We start from the raw sequence: 19,959 nt of genomic DNA on the forward strand, positions 1-19,959 counted from the left end.
ATAAATGTTGGGAAATTTTAAAACATACCTTCCCCTCCTCGTCTGCACCTCACTGCAGGTAGCTATAATTCATACAATAAATGATTCCTGCCATATTGCCTTCCCTAGAAAAATTATTTTGTACTTCAACCATTAGATGATGCTGTGAAATGGAAATAAAACTTAATTCTGCACCTGCAGAACTGTCAGGTTATTTAAGGAGTCATCTGCATTTTTGGTATTATAATTTTACTAATGAAATATGTTTTACTTAACATTCGTTTCACAGCCACAACCTTGAATATGAATCCAATGATGAAATTGAACCTCAAATCATTTTCTACAATTACAAAAATGAGGTTCTGAAGGTAAGTATTTTATTGATTACTTTTTACTAATTTAACATGGTTATAATAATTTAAACATTAACATTTTGTTTGTATGTAAGAATGTACATAAATTGTGGGCGTATTAAGAATGATCCATAATTTATAAGCATACAAACATAGTATGTATAACGATGGTGAAGAGTGAAGAGTAAAGAGACATAAGCATTTTTTAAAAGTGTAGAGAAGTTCTTTCTGCCTGTGAGTCTGTTCTGGTAATAAAGCAAAACTATATTTCTGTATACAAAAATTGTGAGCAGGCAGGATTCCTATGGCTGAAAGGACAGGTGATATCCCTTCTTTAAACGTACCGGTACTTCCCTGTCTGTTCCCAATCTGCATGTGCAGCTCAGTGTAGGATGTCAGGATGTTAGTGGTTGCTGCCAGGACTGAATGAACAATTTTACATCATCCTGGTCTGGTCAAGAAAGATGGCCAAACTTCTGACTCCTGGAAGAGGAGTCAGAGATGGCGGTATTGGCGATGGAGTGGGGACAGGTGAATTTAAATACAAAATTGTAATCAGACAAGATCAATCAGATAATTTTTTTTGTTTTTTGTGGTTTAGTAACACCTATAGGATTATTATCTGCCAAGCTTTACAGACAAGCGCAGCAATCGTCCAAATCTTCAACATGCTGCCAGCACAGGATATTTTAACCCTTGCTTCAAAAAAGGTGCATTATACTATATATACAGCCTGACTACATTACAGATAATATTTACTGAGAATAAAATCAAGTTAAAAGAACACAAAAAAAGCTGCTCTGTAATATAATTTTATATTTTCTAGGTAACTAAAATAAGAAATAAGACATCTGATGAAATAAGTGCAATACTCGATGAAGCAGGATTTTACAAAAAATCCCAGAAAGGTGAAGAAGTCCCAAAAGAGTTCCAACATTATCCCCTAAAAGCACCAAGAGATGAGCTGTGATGCACTGATTGTGGTATCTAGGAATCATTTCTATTATCTGCCCTGTGATAAAAACAAAACTCCTGTTCCAAAGGGGAACATTTCTTTTTGTAATAAATTATTTGAAATAATTATTCTGGTTTTGCAGTTTGTTATTTCATTTTCATATATTATTAGGTTTTGAGTTGTAAACAGAGAGAACAGAGCTTCTTTTTTTCTATTAAACACATTTTAATCAAACATACAAACAGTAGACGTGGACAACGCATTGAAAAGCGATCGTGTAGCAACAAAGGGAGGGTATGGGGTCCCTTGCTGCACATATAAGTATTTTAAAATAATCAAAATAAATGTAAATTATTGAAAAAATAACTATTGAAAGAAATATCCACTGACAAACTAGTTTTGATATATTGGGCCTGGTTTATTAAAGCTCTCCAAGATTGGAGAGGATACACTTACTTTCATCAGTGAAGCTGGATGATCCAGAAAACCTGAAATGGATCTGGTCCAGGATTTAAACATTTTCATAGCAAACATAGCAAATAGCAAATTACTTTGAAGAAATCCATTCCAGGTTTGCTGGATCGCCCAGCTTCACTGATAAAAGTGTATGCTCTCCAGCCTTGGAGAGCTTTAATAAATCAGGTCCATAAAGTACACCAGCCCATGTTTATGCACATGGCCACAAATTGGCAAATTTAGTCCAGTAACATATACTGTATTGTTTTTACTGTATATACTGTATACTGTATATGTATTAGTTTTTACCACTAAACAGTTTAGCCAAAAGAGGTGAGTAGGTAAAGATGAGCAAATTTAAAACAATGGCATTATTCAGCAAATACAATAAAAAGGTTAAATACATTGTAGTCAAATGGGAAAGGTGATTTAAAGTGATCTTTAGGGATACAGTGGGCTTGGAATTGCCTTTAACATAAAAGTTCCTTGAATGTTTGTACCAAAAAAAGATACCAGTGTGGTGGCGGTAAAGAGAACCTGTTACTTTAAGAAATCCAAGGTTAGACCTACTGTATTTTCTGATTGGAAAAAATTATAAATATCAGCTTAGTCATCTTTACAATCATACATTTTAGTATTTCCAAAACAAAGAAAATCAAATACTGTATTTATAACTTTAACAGAAAATTGATTGTAATTGACACCAATATCTACTTATATCTAACTAAAACTGAGAACATCGAACTTTTCATGTCCAGTGATATTTACAGTATTTCTTATTCAGCCTGCATCTGGCATGAATGTGAATATGGCTGTGTAAAAGCTTTCGTATAATATATGCATAAAGCCATATGCACCACCAGCTATTAAAATCTCCATCTCCTGATTAGATCCATCTGATTTGAGAGTAAATTAATTACGCTGCTGGCATTCACCTACTACATCATGCCAGTTCATGATGGGAAGCAGATCTTACACCTAGAATGCGTGCTGTGCCATTGCTCATTCCTATTATTAGCCATTATTTTCTCAATCTGGTAAAAGAAGAAAATAAGCTATAAATAAAACAATGTTTATCATATGTTACATAAGTGCTGCATTCTAACAATATCTAAAATTGCTGCAGGCCTAATAAAACAATGTTGGTAAAGAAACTGGCAATAGGAGCCTCTGAGATATCATTGGTTATGTTTAAAAACAGGTAGGTAAGCTTCTGGAATAATAAAAACTATTGAGCACTTTATAAAATATTAAAATAAATCAATAATTCTTCACTGGTAAAAAAACAGTCTATGCTGGTATTTTAAAAAGGGCAGCATAGAATGGAAGTATCTCTGCTTATTCACTAGTTTGACTTTAATTTGGTAAACTTTAGAATATTTTCAGTAGGTACACATTTTTAGATAGTTATTATTAAATCTACGAATAGCAATTGTTGATTAGGTTTTTTCAAATAAGAGATGCTGGGAGAGCTTATTAGCTCACTTATCCCATAGCTGGTCTTAGACCATCTGGTCAGAGCAAAGGTTATACAAGCAAGCATGATCACAGCATGAGCACAGCTTCACTTTAGAATTTATGTCAATGGGTGTTCTTTTTAGAGCACCAAAATCTCTATTGGAAGAAAATAAAAACAATCAAACAAAAAAACAACTTTTTTGGACCAGCTTTGCATTCGCTTTGCAGTTTTTTTTGGTAGGACATGCTGCATCCAAAGATACACAACCAAAGTTTTGGCAGTCAATGTGATTTAGCTGACCTGCGTTTGATGAATATTCCAAACATTAACCATACCGGATATCTTATCTCCAAGGACAGTTCCATGTTAGTAATGACGATGTACTTTGGAACCCAGCTAGACGTGATCTGAGAACAGGTTTTATAACATACAACATAAAAAAAGAGCAGACACAGAAGTAGAGAATTGGGCAGCCTTAGGCTGACTTACTCAAGAGAAGTAGAAATTCCATAATATAAATCAGGCCTGATTTTACAAGCTGGCAATTTTACCTTTATATTTTTTTTGCCAATATCTCTGGGCTTGAATTATAAGGTCTGGTTTATCCAGAAGTATGTATTCAAGCTGGTAGAAACTGGAGTTTCAGCAATCCTATCTTTGACATTTTAGTCTGATTGGTGACTACGTGGAAACAATTTCTTGGAAATAACACATTCATTTATATTAAATCGGAACTCCTGCATATTTTACACTTATATACCTGAACAGATTGTAGCCAGCAGTTATGCCTTTTATATCTGGCATATTCATTCTATCATACACATTGGTGCTCTAATGTGTTTTCTATAGCAACACTGAACCTTTAAAGCATAGTTATTACTTATCCCTCATACTGCATTCTACAAGACAATGCTAGTGCATGGAACCACAGCGAACACTGGGGAAGAGGGCATCCAACAGAACGAATACGAATGCGCGACCGATAATCCGATTCTGCTTGATGAATCAGGGGCATGATGGCAGACTACTGCTGGAGCCTTCAACGTGATTGTCCTGATCATCAGCATAAAAGGGAAATCATACAGAGTTTTTCAATGACTTCTATTTGATTAGTTCCGTAAATATACTGAATATAGAATATATTGACATAAGGTATTTTAAAAATTTAATTTTGTATACGTAGGCATATCTAGTTGAATTTTGCTTAATTTTCATGTTTCATTAGTTTAAGGTGGCATTGTTGTGTTGTTTTTATTGAGGTCAAACATAACCTAAAATCACTTAAATCAGTTTGGCAAGAAAATGTTTGTTGACCTGTGTTATTATAATATGATTTTTTATATTATTATATTGAAAATACATTTTTATTTAACCCAGTGAATCAATGTTGTTATTGTAACCTTCTATTCCTTCAGGTTTCCCTGGGTGCATTTATTAAAAACCACACTACATATCCAAGGTGTTTATAAATGAATACTTTGGTATATCACCATCCCTAAATAGGTTTTGGGTGCAATGAACAAAAAAAAGATTACAGGGTATAGTTTATAAACTACTTTTTTCTGTTCATTTTTTACACTTTCCAAATCTTTTATTGATCTTTTAGTGGGATTATTTTACATGGAAGTAGCAGTTGGCTAATCCCTGTATGTAGCATGCTGCTGTAAATCCCATTAAGATTTTACAATTAGAAGAGCTTGGTACAAATCCTGCTGTCTGATCAGAACATAATGACAAGAGCAGTGTGAGCAGCGACTATGTCTGTACATACCCCTCTGCCAAGAAACGTTCGCCATGGTCTTGCCAGTATTAGTGGATCTTTATTCATTCAAAACAAAACCACGGATTGTGGAGAACATCAATCATATCACAAAGGTAATATTTTATTTTATTAAAGTTTAAATCACAGAAGCTTGTGAACCAGCTAGTAGGTTGACTGTATTATTCTTTGTATTTGCCTTCTTACTAAGCTTACCAACTATAAAGAAAATATGTATCTTATAAATATTTTTCCCACATTTACTTGCAATATATGTTGTCCAGCATAAGTTACAGAGACTGTTTATTTACTGATAATGGTCAGATTTTTTACATGATTTCAACTCAAAAGAATAAAAAATCTTATTTATTTAACTGCTGAAAAGTAATCAGGCTTTTTAAAAGAGTCAGACTTTAGTTTGTGTGTAATTTAGCTAAAGTTTTGTAGCAGTAATATTCCAACTAGGACTATCCTGGCCACGGGTGACAACACTGTTGAGTGATTTAATTGCAAAATGACTTGTTAGAAAAAAATATATTAGTATCATCAACTAGTAATAATAATACTATGTTGTAGCACAGAATGAAAAACAAAAACTGCTGGTTTTCTCAGAGTTAAAGCAGAACAATCAGTAAAAAAATCCCCAAAAGGCTTACCTTTATTGATGTAAAGCTCTCGATCCCTCCACAAATCGAATCCAGTAGGTCATGGGGCATCCTATCTTCCTTCTTTCTGACACAGACATGTGAATTTTTTTTCCTTTGCATCCCAGGACAGTAAGAACAGAAGAAAAGGGGTCCCCCCCCCAAAAAAAAAAAAAAAATATAAAAAAAATTGTGCCCTTTTTTATATAAAGTAAGTTTTGTGAGTGAATCAGAAGGACAAGTTCAAAGGAGAACTAAACATAACAATGTAAAAAACTGAAAGTGGGTAGGCTCCTTACTGAAGGAAGGAGAGGCAATGTTTCTTTATTAATAAAACAAAGGAATCAATTTGCAGTGATACTCCAATTAACTCACTTCTTCACTGGTGCGGACATCTTCACCCAGTCCTCTTACAGATTCAGAATCATCTGCTTCACCAATTACTCACTGCCCCAGCCTACCCAAGGTCTGCCATTATTCACAATCTGTGAAGTTATGCCACTTTAGGTAAACTCAAACATGTAATGGGCCCACCCATTGGAAATAATGGCTCTATAGTCACTATGCTAAACTCACTGCACATTCCCTGGAAGGACCAATATTCTATATGGCCAGTCCTGGTGGTTATATAACATTTCACCGGACCACAAAGTGTCAAAGTCGGCAATAGGTAATTTTGATAATGATTGTAAGCCTAGACTTAATATTTAAATTTAAAGGGACATAAATACATTTTATGACTGACAAAAACCTAATTTATCACATCAGTTCTATTTTCTTTGTTTTTATAGGCCACGAAGTAATGTCAAGTATTCCCCTCCAGATGGCCTTATATTTTAATGTATTCTTCTTTCCCATCTGGTTTATGTCTGAGATTATCATGTTAGAACTTAAGGTGAGTAAAGGAGTGTTATTTCTGCTTTTTTTTTGGACAGTGTAATAAGTAAAGTTTAATAAATCACAATGCGGCAGCAATTTTCCACATCTGCCATGGTTAATGTATTAGGATGCAATTGACAATGGCACTACCATGCTATAACGTGGGCCATGCACAGCCATGTTTTGCTTGAACTGAGCTTTTTATTCTTTTTTAGTTCAATAATAGTTGTGTACTGAAGTTGTGAATTCATACTACTGTCAATAACTTGCACTTGCTACATTTGCTTTATACTCTGAACTTGTCTGTGGCAAAAACATCAAAAATCAACTACTACACTCTTTATTAAAACTTTTGCAAATTCTAATCCTTTTATTGCATGGGTGTCTATTTATAAATGTTTTCACCCAAGATTGACCTAATTTTTATCCAAATGTTTTTTATTTTTCACACTGGATTAAATTAGAAAATATGTGAATCAACTCTTTATTCATTTTCTAATAAAAGTGAAAATGTGGGTAAAATCGGGATAATTTGAACGTTTAAAAATAGATACCCCAGTTAATTAAATGATATCTGTATATATAGCTGCACATTTTACATGCACACCACTGACTTTTGTGCTATTAATAATGTATTTTTTACCTGTAAGTACAAGCAAGGTAAAACTCCATCTTTGTCTCTTTTTTTATGCAGTACTTCTTGCTTCCAGGTTACTATCAGTTTCTACTGATCACAGCTGTCACAATAATCACATTAATTGAAATCCTGAGACTTTACTTAGGCTACATTGGAAATTTACATGAAAAGGTAAGATAAAACGATTAATTAGGTGATTCAAAGGTAAAAGCAATTGTTAAGGTGCTGACACAAAGCATTATGACGGAAATCAGAATGACAAAGATAAGTTGTGCTGCTTATCCGTTTATTGTCCAGTCATAGCTTGAGATGGTCTAGGATGGCCTGGGCATAAAGAAAGGGAGTCAAATAATTCTGGTAATCAGACCTAGGACAACAAGCAGCAGAAATAAAAAAATTAGGGAATTCTCTAGGAAAAAAAGTAAATTTTAAAGAAATTTTATTTTTGAATATTTTTATTGTTATCTGTGGCTTATATCTGCTTTAATGACTTATTTCAAGATTGGGTATACTACACAAGTCTTTCTATTCTCTCTTTAAACCAGGTGCCAGAACTGGCTGGATTTTTGCTTCTTACCTTGCTCATTCAGATGCCTCTATTTTTATTCCTTTTAACAGATGAAAAAATCCTGATATTGCCCCTGGAATTTGCAGTGCGTGTTATCTATGTGATATTTCTTAACATGGAATTGCTTGTCTCATTCTTTGTTCTGAGAATCATGACAAGACAGCTGGCTACACAATTTTACTTACATCAGACAGATGATTTAGAGAACAAAATTGTACCTGCCAAGTGCTCACAAGTGACTATACATCGCATCAAAAGGAGTATGATTGAATTGCAAGAGACTGATGCCCTGATGTACTAAATTACGGTACATCTTTGTAAGGAAAATAAAAATGTCCTGCTATGTTTTTTGTCCTGTATGTCATACATGGTTAAAACAATGCCAGAAGCCCTTATCAAACGGTTTTGGATCATGTACAAAATAAAAATGTGCTAAAAGTGCAGGGTAATTAAGTTTTCCATGAATAATATATATATATATATATATATATATATATATATATATATACACACACACACACACACACATATATATATATATATATATATATATATGAGGTCTGTATAAAAAATAATGAGACTGATATAGCAACCTACATTCACCAATGCAGTGTTGTTTTCCACTGGTCAAAGGCGTGGGGCAGATCAGTTTCTGTAAGCTGTTTCAAGATATCTTGTTTTTTTCTTCCTTGCATCCATTGACTCAGAGTGTGTTCCTTTAAGCACAAATTTTAATTTAGGAAAAGGAAAAAAGTCACAAGGTGCCAAATCTGGTGATAGAGGAGGATGTTCCAACATAGTAATGTGTTTGTCAGTCACAGAAAGTGCTGTGTGAGAAGGAGCATTGTCCTGATGAAGAATGAAACAATTTTCCTACATTTCTGGCCAACTTTTCCCAACTCTCTGCTTTGTCAAAACTTTCTTATAATATAGGTTCACTGTTGTGCCTTCTGGAACCCATGTCAAATGTCGGGATGAGCATGGCTTAGAATTTGGATTTGCTTTGATGCACTTTTTTTTTCTTGGTGATGAAGGTGATTTCCTGTGCATTGACTGTCCTTTTGTTTCAGGATAACTTTTTGAAAAAGGTTCAGGTCTACCTCAAATTGCTGCAAAATGTACAAATTTCCCTGCAGCACTCTCTTTGCTCTGGTGTGAAATGTTACTAATTTTAAAACTGACGCATTGCTTAACTATAAACCTATCATGATTTCAGCATATGAGGGCAAACACAACCATATTAAATGGAGACTGACAACAAGCAAAACAGCAGAGAGTGATGTTGATTGTTCTGTATGTTTGGGTAGGCCTAAACACATTCATGGCGGGTGTTCATATTCAGTTCTCAATGCTTTGTTTAAGAGATAGAAACACAGCCTTGTTATTTCATGGACAGACCCCAAGTATTTCTATAGCACATCTGTTTTCACATGGTGCCATTATGTTTTGCTCAGGCTAAAATGTACAAACTCAAGTACAGCAACTACCCAACTAAAAAGGCAAGACTACATTTTATGCTACCGTATTTTTCGCCCTATAAGACGCTCCGGAATATAAGATGCACCCAATTTTAAAGAAGGAAAATCTAGAAAAAAAAAGATTCTGAAAGATTATTCCCCTTCTGATCACTCATGTGCCATTCAAATTCCCTTTCTGATCACTTTATGCCTTTCAAATTCCCTTTCTGATCACTCTGTATCATTCAAAATTCCTTTCTGATCACTCTGTCATTCAAATTCCCCTTCTGATCACTCTGTCATTCAAATTCCCCTTCTGATCACTCTGGGCTTTTTTTCCACTGTACGGCAGTTAGGACAGGGAACAGCAGGTGGCGCTGTGCCGGCTTCTTTCGCTCTGCTTTACAGACAGGAGAAGACACGTGCTGCTGCCAGAGAGAAGAGGAGACAGACGCTGCTGCAGCCAGAGACACACACAGGATCGGGTATCGGGTGAGTATATTATTTTAGTTATTTTATCACACCTTTGTCGTATAGGACGCACTAACTTTTCCCCCCCAGTTTTGGGGAAGAAAAAGTGCGTCTTATACTGCAAAAAATACGGTATTTATTTTGTAGAATTAAAAGCACTACTTAGTGACATTTAACAGTACTTGTCTAAAATTGTTTAAAATCCACCCAAATTGCTAAGTTTTTATAAATATGATGAACACCGCCCTGACACATGACCTAATAATTACATTACATTTTTTTTATTTCATAGATCAGAGTGGGGTTGAAGAAAGGTTGGGACAATGCAGGCTTAGTCACCCAAAAGTCATACGCGCTTCACTGTTACAGACTGGTTTACTTACACCCTTTATTGGCATGTACAGTATGTTAGTGTATGCAAGCCTTGACACTGGCAATCAAGACAAAATACATCTGAAGCAAAACCATTTTTCATTTTTACAGGGAAATGGTAAGTTTGCCTTCTAATGGAGCTCTTAAAATGTTAAATTTTACCAGTCCAAAAATAGTAATGAGATAAAAGGGTGACAGGTTTATTCAAATTAAATTGTAACTTCTGTACATTCTGAAAATGAAAAAAATGGAACTAAATAAAAACAAAAGGAATAAAATAGCAGGCAATTATTTCTCTGGTAAATCACAGTATGGTATATTGTCTAGAAGGACTTCAGGTCGTGGTCGCAGAACTGAAAAACACACAAAAAGAAAAGTTACCAGGAATATAAAAACTAAAGAAGAAAGGCGGTTTAGGAAGATTTATGATATATAAGCTTTATGACATAAGCAAATTGTTCAATGGCCCTAGAAATAATAAAGGTATAAAAAAGGTCTATTTGGGATCCTTCATGCAGCATTTCTTTCAACCTACCGCCTGCACTAAAGAAAAGAACAAAAAAACAAAAGTGAATCTAATGAGGCAAGTTTTGGTATTAACATGGCTTGAAAAGTAAGAAAATAAAATGCTAAGGAATAAGATTGTCTCACTGCCTTTAGGCAAACTGTGCTAGAAGTCTGCTTTACCTTGTATAGTAACTGTCTGAAAGCTATGTAACATGCAAATACTATGCTTCATAGACACGCTCATTTAATGTTATTTGAAAAATGTATATAAAAATATATGATCATTTCAGGTGTAATTGGAATGGTTGTTGTACAGAAAGGCTCCTGAAAATCTTTATTCATCCATGCCCAAGGGTCAGCACCTTTAACATCTCTATAGGGTCTCCAAGTCCTTAATTACATATCAGATGTAAGCTCACTTATATTAATTGCAAAGGCAGAACAAAGTGATGGGTTGTCTCCTTACCTATTCGATCAGAATCTCTGTGAACCCCTTGAATAACTGTTGTTCTGAGTAGAATTTCAACATCTTGTCCTATTTTCATTAGCTGAAAATCAAACAGAAGATAAAACTCTAGTTATTATTGCTATACCACAAAATGCTTCTGCAACAACAACCTACATTTAATGCACAGCTGCAAAATTTACCAACATCTGCTTTTATGTACTTTTTATATATACACACGTATATGTGTACACCAAATCATAACCATTAATAAAAAATGGATCTCCACTCAAATGAGAACAAAAACTTTTAAACCACAAATGTCACTTGGCAGAGCTACCATACCCAGGAATCCATCTATAATTCTAGGATACTTTTAATCCAGATTTCTACACGTTTCAAAATGTTTGCTTCTGAAAGCTTTAAGTAGAAGATGTTACAATGGTTTACTATAACCACTTTCAGCACCAACAGACCACAGTCAGTGTTACTTTTTAGCTAAGAATATATTGATATGGCAATGATTTACCATACCACCTACCTAAACATAAAAATATATTGATTTTTAGAAACAAGCAATATTTATTGGTAATCCCAATTTTTTTATATATTCTAAAAATAACAAACAATTTTAAAACAGATATACATTTTCTTGTACTATATGTGCTCGTACACTTCCCTAATACAGCATGCTGTGATATTCACAGTGTTTCATGTTCCAACCATCTTTCTATCAAGTCTGGGTATTTTTTGCATGATGGGGCCTATTCATTTCCTGCGTGCAACCCATATTACACTGGACAAGTTGAAAATGGCCTAACCATAGGAATAGGCTGCAGCATGCAGCAAGTTCACTTAAAGGCAGGGAACGTTTTTGTTATAAAGGTTGTTTGGTGCCAGGCAGAGCCACACAGTGAAGATTGTTGGAACAGAGAGCAAAGTAAGTATTTACCATAACAGGCTGTACCTAGGAAGTGTATTTTAATCCAACTGATGCTACCATAAATAAATAGGAAAAATGTACTTTTGTAAGGCTCAGATTAGTAGTATTTTACTGTGGCACAAAGGCATGGGCACCTGCTGTCAAACATTGGGTGTCTGGGAGTGGTAATGGGCTGTCACTGCTAGGCTTTTCAGGCTTTATCAAGCTGCATATGTATTATGTTTTATGTTTTTTAAATGACACCAAATCAGGTCTATAGAAAATATAGGGACACCACCTAAATAAAATATCGTTTTAACCGCTAGTCTTAACTTAAAGTGGAACTTTATTTACAATACTACCATTACACAAACCGAGTCCCCTTCTGTCTTGGCTTCCCTCTTTTCAGGGGTTAATGTTTTGCCCAGCATCATTAGAGGAAAACCCCTTGATGACACATGCCTGAAAAGAAGCAGCCCACAGCCTCTTGGGATATGTGATGGAAGTATCCCAGGAGGTTGCAGGTTTCCCCTTCAGTTTTTTTCGATGTGGTTGTAAAGGCGGAAGGGGAACATTTTTTTGCATATTATGGGGATAGCCCCTTTCCCATAATGTTAATGATGATAGGTCCGCTTTAACCTAATTTGTCCCAGAAATAAACTAAAATGAAAATTTCTTACACAAAGCATGGCAATGGTATTTATAAATTTTAAAAAAAACCATTAACAAGTTTTCCTTTAGGAATTCGAGTTTTTAAAAAGATTTTTCAGATTTCCCTACCTCTAATACTTTTTCAGGAGAAGTCTCATTTTTGTTTTTCCGAAACTCTGCATTGATTCTTTGCCTTGCAGCTGAAATTAAGACAAATTGATCCAATTTTACCGTGATATCCAATATGGTTACATCATTGCAACTAAATTCAAAATAAAATAATTTATATATTCACTTACCTTCTAATGCTCTAGTGTCATCCTGGAACACTTGTAGTCTTGTTCTGTGCAATGCTTTGAAAAGCTTCAGAGGCTGCAAGAGCACAGCAAAATGAAAATAAAATGTTATTAATAGAGGTCTATAATGATACAATATATCTGCCTAAAGGGGAGTCCAACACAAACTGCTATTTCAGCCAAGTTTCTCAACATAGGGTTGCTAGCAGAGGTATAGGTAGGGGTAGGTTAGATTGGCAGTGGAGTTACCTCTTTATTATAATTATCGGGGTATTTATATAGTGCCAATACATTATGCAGCGCTTTACAAAGTCATGTCACTAGCTTTCCCTCAAAGGGACTAACAATCTAATGTCCCTACCATAACTATATGTCGTTATTACAGTCTAAGGTCAGTTTTTTGGGCGAAGCCAATTAACCTAACTGCCTTTTATTTAATGTGGAAGGAAACCGGAGTACCCAAAGGAACCCCCAAACACAGGTAGAACATGCAAATTCCATGCAGGTAGTGTACTTCTGTGCGTGTAATGGTCAAGGATTAGTGTACTATATCTTTTGAATACAGTGCGTCTAAACAGTGTGTGGGAAATGATGCTACAGGTAATCTATGTATCTATTTCTGCAGGATTCAGCAGGCAGGTATGAATTTTTTTTAAACGGATCATATGAAGTGGTAAAAGCTTGGCAGATTATTCATCTGATGGTGGTGGAAGTAGAGGAAACATGCATACGTATACATTACACTTTATTGTTCAAAAAATCCTGAAGGAAATCTTTACCCAGACCAATATAAAGTCTAGAGACTTACAGGGCTTAATTTATTATTTCCTGAGTTTTCATTTTTTAATGTCTGTAAAATAGAAGTATGTTTGGGCTTTGTCATTAGCCTAGAGAGCACTATAAACTGCCCCTCTTCCCCAATCCACACAATTTGGAAAGTGTAGTGTTGTGCACAAAAACACACATAAAAACCGTTATTAAAGTATTTAAAGAAATCCTGTGTGGGGGCTGCCATTGCTGACCACTTCTGAAAATTCTATCTTTCTAAATCTCTGTCTGAAACAAGTATCCAGCTAGCCGTGAAGTTAACAATGGCAGCCTCTATGTTTCTCTAGGACTCCTTTAAAGAGAAAAGAATTAAAAAAAAATAGAAGTGTCATCCCATGACTGTTGTGGTTCCATCCACTGGCCATAGTGCACAGTAAGAAGATAATCATGAACGCACAGCTGGCCACTGATCATTTGACACCCAGAAGTGTTGGATAAGGGTCTCCAGGATGCCAGAAAAGTGGACTGGGCCATAAAGACAGAATGGAAGCGCAGAGCCTCCTAGGATAGCATTTTCCACAATGGGAAAAAAAAATTATGCTTGCACAGTGAGATCGGCTCTTCTTTCCTCGAATACAGCAGGCTACATCACCCGATTGTGCACCTGTGTGGTGCAAGATTGGGCAACAAAGGCAAAAGGCGGACAAAGAGGAAAGAAGATGACGGCCCTGGCCCTTTCTCCGCATCGGGATGAAGACAGATAACACAGCACATGATCCAAACCAGAAAACCTCCGGAGGGATCTGCAGGAGTAAAGGATTTTTAGTTCCACTTTAATATAAGCCAAGGAAGACTTGTCTACCATTGGCGAGGGGAGGATTAAGAGTTTTCTTTTGCTTTTATGTTTTGTTCAGGTAGCCGAATCTCTTTAACATGTACGCAGACCCAAAAGCAAACATGTAATACATTGCATCTTTGTCAGGTGTGGTTGCTGCATTAGCTTTCTATTTAAGACTTTCCTCCTATTACCTGGTACTCCTACAAATAGAACACACATACCTTCATCATATCTGGGGCTGCTGTGTGTGTGTATAAATTGCAGTTTGTTTTCATCTTAGGTTTTGACAAGGTCATTGCATTTCCGCACATTTTCTACACTTTTTAACAAATAAAACTATTAAAAACCCTCACATATAATATATTACAATTTAGTTTTGGGGTTTAGCTATCTTTTAGTTATCCAGAATATCTTCTACAAAAGTGCTCTCACCAACACACTAACCTTCATATTGCTTCCAGTCCTTGCTCCCTCCCAGCAAGGATCACGTGTACAAGCAATTGACTAATCTGGCCAATCACTGCAAACGCATCTCACGCCTATTTGATCGAAGCCTCCCGAGCCATTGTTAGAATGGGCAGACGGTGTCCAGTAAACGCTATGTTTTGTAGAAAACTGTATTAGCTTTTCGTGAGAATATGAAGACAGCGCATTACTCCATGATAACAAAACAGTAGCCATACGCACTGTCTCTGAAGATTTACTTTCTTTGGAATGAAAAATGGTATACTATTCCTCAATAAGAATAAGATGTGCCCATTTTAAAAATGGCCGTATTTGTGTGCTTTTTTTTTTACGTCACTAGATATCGACATCCCGTTGTGAGTTTGGCAGCGGTGGTTTTCCCGTATACACCGCCCCCTGAGCTGTGGTTGTCAGCCGGACTGCAGCCATGGCGGATGAGATTAGTAAGGCTCAGAGCGCTAAACCTGGGGGAGACACCATCTTTGGCAAAATCATTCGAAAAGAGATTCCAGCCAACATCTTTTATGAAGATGATCAAGTAGGTGGATTATGGGAACACGTGTGCATGGGCCAGGTGACATGGAGGGGCTGTCACATTTATATGACAGTACAGTATGTAACAACACCCCACCTGATTGCAGCAGCCTCCTGATGAGTAGTCATGTAGCGTGTAAGCCCCCCATGTGTCAGCACAATGTGCAGTGACCATACAATCCCCTCATCCTATACCCAGACAAATGTCCTAATGGTGATCTGCAGGGAATGCTGCCTAGCTGTCACACTGACCTGATGATCGCTGTATCTGCAGAATATTATGCTGTGTGCATGCTGATAGAGATATCCCAACAATCCCAACACAGCTACTGTTGCTGCATCATCTTGTCACTTTGTGATGATGTTGTTGCTGCATATTAAAACATCTGGGAAACTCCTAGAGATACCACCAGCCTAGGCTGGCAGCACCATGGAGGAGGTGTGAGCAAAGCTGATGAACAGATTGATGTGTGCAGGGTACAGGTGTGTTGGCATGTATTACCGCTATATGCCAGAGCTAGGATGATAACACTATTACATATACTGGTACATATACTGGTAAAAAAAAACCTATTTTAGATATTGCTGGTATCTGTGCTTCTCTGTGCAATACTATTGGATAATGTCTAAAGCAGTGGTCGCCAACCTTTTCGGTCCTGCGGACCACTGAAATTATCAGCTCCAGACTGCGCATGCACAGGGAGCTGTGTGTTATTCAAAGGGGGAAAAACCTCCCCCATAGTGACGTCAGGATGCCAGAACTGGCCCACTCTCCCATCGCAGATCTGAGCCTGAGATGGGTGAGTGAGACACAACTCCCACTGCCCTGAGCCTGGGATTTGTACAGAGGACCTGGTCCACAGCTGTTGTTGGTGCGCCCTGCCAGTGAGCTCCTTCTCCTGAGCGCTGATGGCTCTGCCCCCCCACCAGGAACAACCCTGAAAGGAAATCCCTCTCCCCCACAATGCATATGGAGGAGAGGGAGTGTCCCCTTACCCCCCGCATGCGGCTCCGGAGCTGCGGGTTGCTGACCCTTGCCTGCTGGGAATAGGCCAGAAAGACCAGGGGGGCATTAGGCAGGAACGGACTACTGGCTAGGCCGTATCGGGCCTAAAGGCCGAGTTTGCCTACCCCTTTTCTAGACCAACTTCTTTTTTTTTTTTTCAGCCATTGGGGAGCTATTAGTGGTAGAACTCCAAAACTTTTTAGTTAGTTCATGGTGTTTTTATATATATATAGAGATAGTTTATTTATATTTTAGGATATTGTTATCTAAACATTTACCCTATTCAGCTTTATTTTTTGCCTACACTTCAGTTCCCCATTTAAGGACAGTTGATTTGGAACAAAATAAAATGTGAACATTTTACCACTTCTGATTGGGTTCTTTGAACTAATTTTTCTCCTGTGCTCCAGATAATCTCTCATTATAGCATACATTTTCATTAGGAGTTCATTCTGTTATCTGAGAATCCTCCGGAGAGAATGTCTGCTCTGCTGAGTTGAAGTCTGCTGCTCCTCTGGGAAACTATATTTAGTTCATGAGAGCCAGATGGTTGCTTCTGAAATAGTGGGGGAGATTTATAAATAAAATGGGAGATGTGATGCCCATTACAACCTGTTCATTTCTAGCTATCATTTTCTGACCTGCACTGGAAATGTAGCATCTGGCATCCAACTACTGCTGGCAGCCAAGACTCCAAAACAGCATGACAAGCCTGCATGTTTATGAGATCAAACCTTTAATGAGTGAAGTGTTTGGGTGAAGGTTACACTTTTACACCTTTATCATGCCATCAATTACAGGTTTCACAGCGTGGTTCTGCCGCAAAAACGCTTGGCTCTTGAAATTGGGAATATTTGATGTTTATTTGTAGAAATGTGTTTGAGGTATATAATATTCTAAAATGGGCCTTTAAAACAGAAATAAACTCTAAAAAGTAGAGAAAAAGCATTTTCCACCCAAAAAAAGCATTTCCCTATGTTTGAGAAATTGATTTAATTGTGGTTCATGTGCCATCTTGCATCTTTAGGATGCCAAAAAGTAAATTTTAGTGGCAGGATGATGCGACATCACCATTCAGGCAAAGATGTTGCATCCACACTGTCTGTTCTATGGGTGAATAATGAAGGTGTGGGCATCAGAAGAAGAACCAAAGAAGACGACTGTGAGGGAGAGGTAAGTTTACTATAATAGGCAAGTATTATGTGCATACCCCCACATTTTGTCAAGTTCTGGCACCTTACTGCCAACTCTCGGTTTTTCCCAAAACAATAATTCCTAAATGGACAATTTCAGACTTTCATTAATATTAGTAGAGTATACAGTATTTAGCGGCAACATATTACGCAGCGCTGTATATCAAATAGGAGTAGCAAATGACAGACAGACAGGAGGAGAAGATGGGTAGGCAAGTTTGAAAAGTTCGGTATAAAGTGCTTCTTCAGATGAGCTGAAAATAGGAGCAAGCCGAATTGGACGAGGAAGACTATTCCAGAAAGTCGGGGCAGCTCTAGAAAAGTCTTGGAGGCGTGCGTGTGAGGAGGTTATAAGTGAGGAAGTCAGTATTAGTCATTGGAGGAGTGAAGAGAGCTTCTAGGGGAGTATTTCTTACGCGGTCAGAAAGGTATCTGTCGCTTCTCTTAAGAGCTTCCATTTTAATTGACTCCATGGTCATATCTTCTTTTAAATGCTGAATCGGCAACCTGTCACAAACCTGGGCAGCTGAGACTGAGCATTTGATGAATATTTGCTAAAAATCTGTTTTTTTTTTTCAAGCATCCTGCCACATTGCTTGCAAACACATCGAACATCACTTTCTAATTTCTAAATGCAGTTTGGCAAGGTTTAAGCTGAAACTATACTCCTAGCAAATCAAAGAGGAGCAAATAAAGCTGCGTACACACGTCAGATTTTTCTCGCCCGATAATCGGCATCGGCTAGATATCGGGCGAAAATCTGGCGTGTGTACAGTTGGCATCGTCCGAACGACCGTCCTGGCGGATCCACGGACGATGAACGACGACCGATCCTAATGCAAGGGAAGGGGGAGAGCGCGCAGCAGGGTGCCGCTCCGTCGCTCTCCCCTCTCTCTATAGAGCAGAACTTGGAAAGGATCGTGAAAGATCCTTTCCAACGACAAAAATTGCACGTGTGTACGCAGCGTAAGGAAAGTTTGTTGTTGGGGTTTATATGCAACATTTGTATCTGTATGTTGCCTATTGTGTTTTATACATACAGAAGGTTTGCTGAGTTTTATTTGTATTTCTTTTTGCAGAGTTAGAAACCACACAAAGATACCACATGCAGGATTGTTAACCTAAAAAGAATTGTATATTTAAATGACACCTAGTATCCTGTTGATTATTGTAGACCGTTTACCTCTTCTTCTCACCTCCTATCCCCATACCGTCAAGATTTTGCTGTTTGTGGTTAATCCAGACATATTGCTGAGTGCCCTAGGTGTGTTTTATTATTTAATGCTCTTTTTATTTTGTTCTTCTCTAGTGTATCGCCTTCCATGACATCTCTCCACAAGCTCCTACACATTTCCTAGTTGTGCCTAAGAAGGCTATTAGCCGTTTATCTGAAGCGGATCCTGCTGATGAAGCTGTAAGTGAAAGCTCATTTTTATATTGATGAATAACCAGTCTCTTTCAGCCCACTGAGGATACATTGCTTTAGGCCATGCAGACAGCAGAGGGACTGATTTACTTTGATGTATTCTGTTAAATCCAGGGGCAGAACACAAACCAACAGCTATGAAAACAGTTTGGCTTCTCCTTGAAACAGACACAGATATAAATCATGCTGGGTGTCTGGTGGATGGAAATTGGAAAAATGCTCTTACAGGATAACTGCACTGATGCTTTTCTGGTCGCCCTCCCCTGGCATTTATATTGTGATATTATCCTGAAATGCAGATCATGGCCTGAACTGCATTGACTTTATTAGAAGACATGATGTGGGCGGGTTTTCTATTAAAATCAATGTGGATTTTGCACAAATATGTACAGGTTGCATGATGCAGGACTGTAGGGGAGTCTGGGCAGGCTACTTTGCCAAATTTTCTCAGGGCTTCATTTTGGTTGTGTACAATTCAAACATGATGGGGGAACCTGAAAAAAAAACGAGCGCAACAGAACATTTATTTTCTATTTCTTTTAAGGGTGTATTCTCTGATATTTATATAACACTGATCCTGACATTCATCAAACATTCCCTGCAGGATGAGTCTCCCTGGTGCAAAATGTTTTAAATGGTTATTCAGTTCCCCTGTAGTGTTTGTAATAGTGTATGTCCCCCTCACTTTATGACTACGACCCTTTAGAGTTTTAAACTTTAAACCTCTGAGTTTATCCAAAGCCAAGAACAAAAGTAACATTGCAGCTTATTAGTATTTAGATGTGATGGCTGCATTAACTTTAATTAATAATGCTTTTGTTTTATTTTTTGTGTTCACCTGGAGATTCTACCAGTCCTGGGGTGAAAACATTCAAATACCAGAATGGAGAAGTGCTGTCACTCCTAGCACAGGAAGTGT

At 37.2% G+C, this 19,959-nt stretch overlaps 4 protein-coding genes across 7 annotated transcripts in view; 3 read left to right on the forward strand and 1 right to left on the reverse strand.

Annotated features, from left to right (window-relative positions):
• The window catches only part of LOC140332555 (selenoprotein M-like), a 3,418-nt gene extending 2,009 nt beyond the window's left edge, over positions 1–1,409 (forward strand). Inside the window, exons 3-4 of the mRNA XM_072413782.1 lie at positions 269–347; positions 1,159–1,409. Of these exons, the coding sequence (XP_072269883.1) occupies positions 269–347; positions 1,159–1,302 (223 nt within the window). The 3' untranslated portion in view covers positions 1,303–1,409. The remainder of the gene's footprint in view (positions 1–268; positions 348–1,158) is intronic.
• Positions 1,410–4,906: 3,497 nt separating this feature from the next.
• On the forward strand, positions 4,907–8,034 carry LOC140333956 (transmembrane protein 17B-like). Of its 2 annotated transcripts, XM_072415995.1 has the most exons (4): positions 4,908–5,077; positions 6,397–6,500; positions 7,179–7,292; positions 7,667–8,034. In XM_072415995.1, exons 1-4 carry the CDS (start codon positions 4,960–4,962, stop codon positions 7,988–7,990), a joined length of 660 nt encoding a protein of 219 aa, XP_072272096.1. In that variant the 5' UTR covers positions 4,908–4,959; the 3' UTR covers positions 7,991–8,034. The 2 variants fall into 2 exon arrangements, with proteins under 2 accessions (XP_072272097.1, XP_072272096.1); XM_072415996.1 differs by lacking the exon at positions 7,179–7,292 and having other exon boundaries at positions 4,907–5,077.
• Positions 8,035–9,987: 1,953 nt separating this feature from the next.
• Positions 9,988–14,999, reverse strand: LYRM7 (LYR motif containing 7). 3 transcript variants are annotated; one of them, XM_072416001.1, is made up of 5 exons: positions 14,861–14,999; positions 12,814–12,886; positions 12,644–12,714; positions 10,963–11,044; positions 9,988–10,342 (listed from the first exon to the last, which is right to left on the reverse strand). In XM_072416001.1, exons 1-5 carry the CDS (start codon positions 14,864–14,866, stop codon positions 10,278–10,280), a joined length of 297 nt encoding a protein of 98 aa, XP_072272102.1. In that variant the 5' UTR covers positions 14,867–14,999; the 3' UTR covers positions 9,988–10,277. The 3 variants fall into 3 exon arrangements, with proteins under 3 accessions (XP_072272102.1, XP_072272101.1, XP_072272100.1); XM_072416000.1 differs by having other exon boundaries at positions 14,849–14,881; XM_072415999.1 differs by lacking the exon at positions 14,861–14,999 and adding an exon at positions 14,638–14,659.
• Positions 15,000–15,241: 242 nt separating this feature from the next.
• HINT1 (histidine triad nucleotide binding protein 1) overlaps positions 15,242–19,959 on the forward strand; it is a 6,814-nt gene continuing 2,096 nt past the window's right edge. Inside the window, exons 1-2 of the mRNA XM_072415998.1 lie at positions 15,242–15,419; positions 18,924–19,028. Coding sequence (XP_072272099.1) covers positions 15,309–15,419; positions 18,924–19,028 — 216 coding nt within the window. The 5' untranslated portion in view covers positions 15,242–15,308. The remainder of the gene's footprint in view (positions 15,420–18,923; positions 19,029–19,959) is intronic.

Source organism: Pyxicephalus adspersus, chromosome 6, assembly GCF_032062135.1.
Source record: "Pyxicephalus adspersus chromosome 6, UCB_Pads_2.0, whole genome shotgun sequence".
NCBI classification, from domain to species: Eukaryota; Metazoa; Chordata; class Amphibia; order Anura; family Pyxicephalidae; genus Pyxicephalus; species Pyxicephalus adspersus.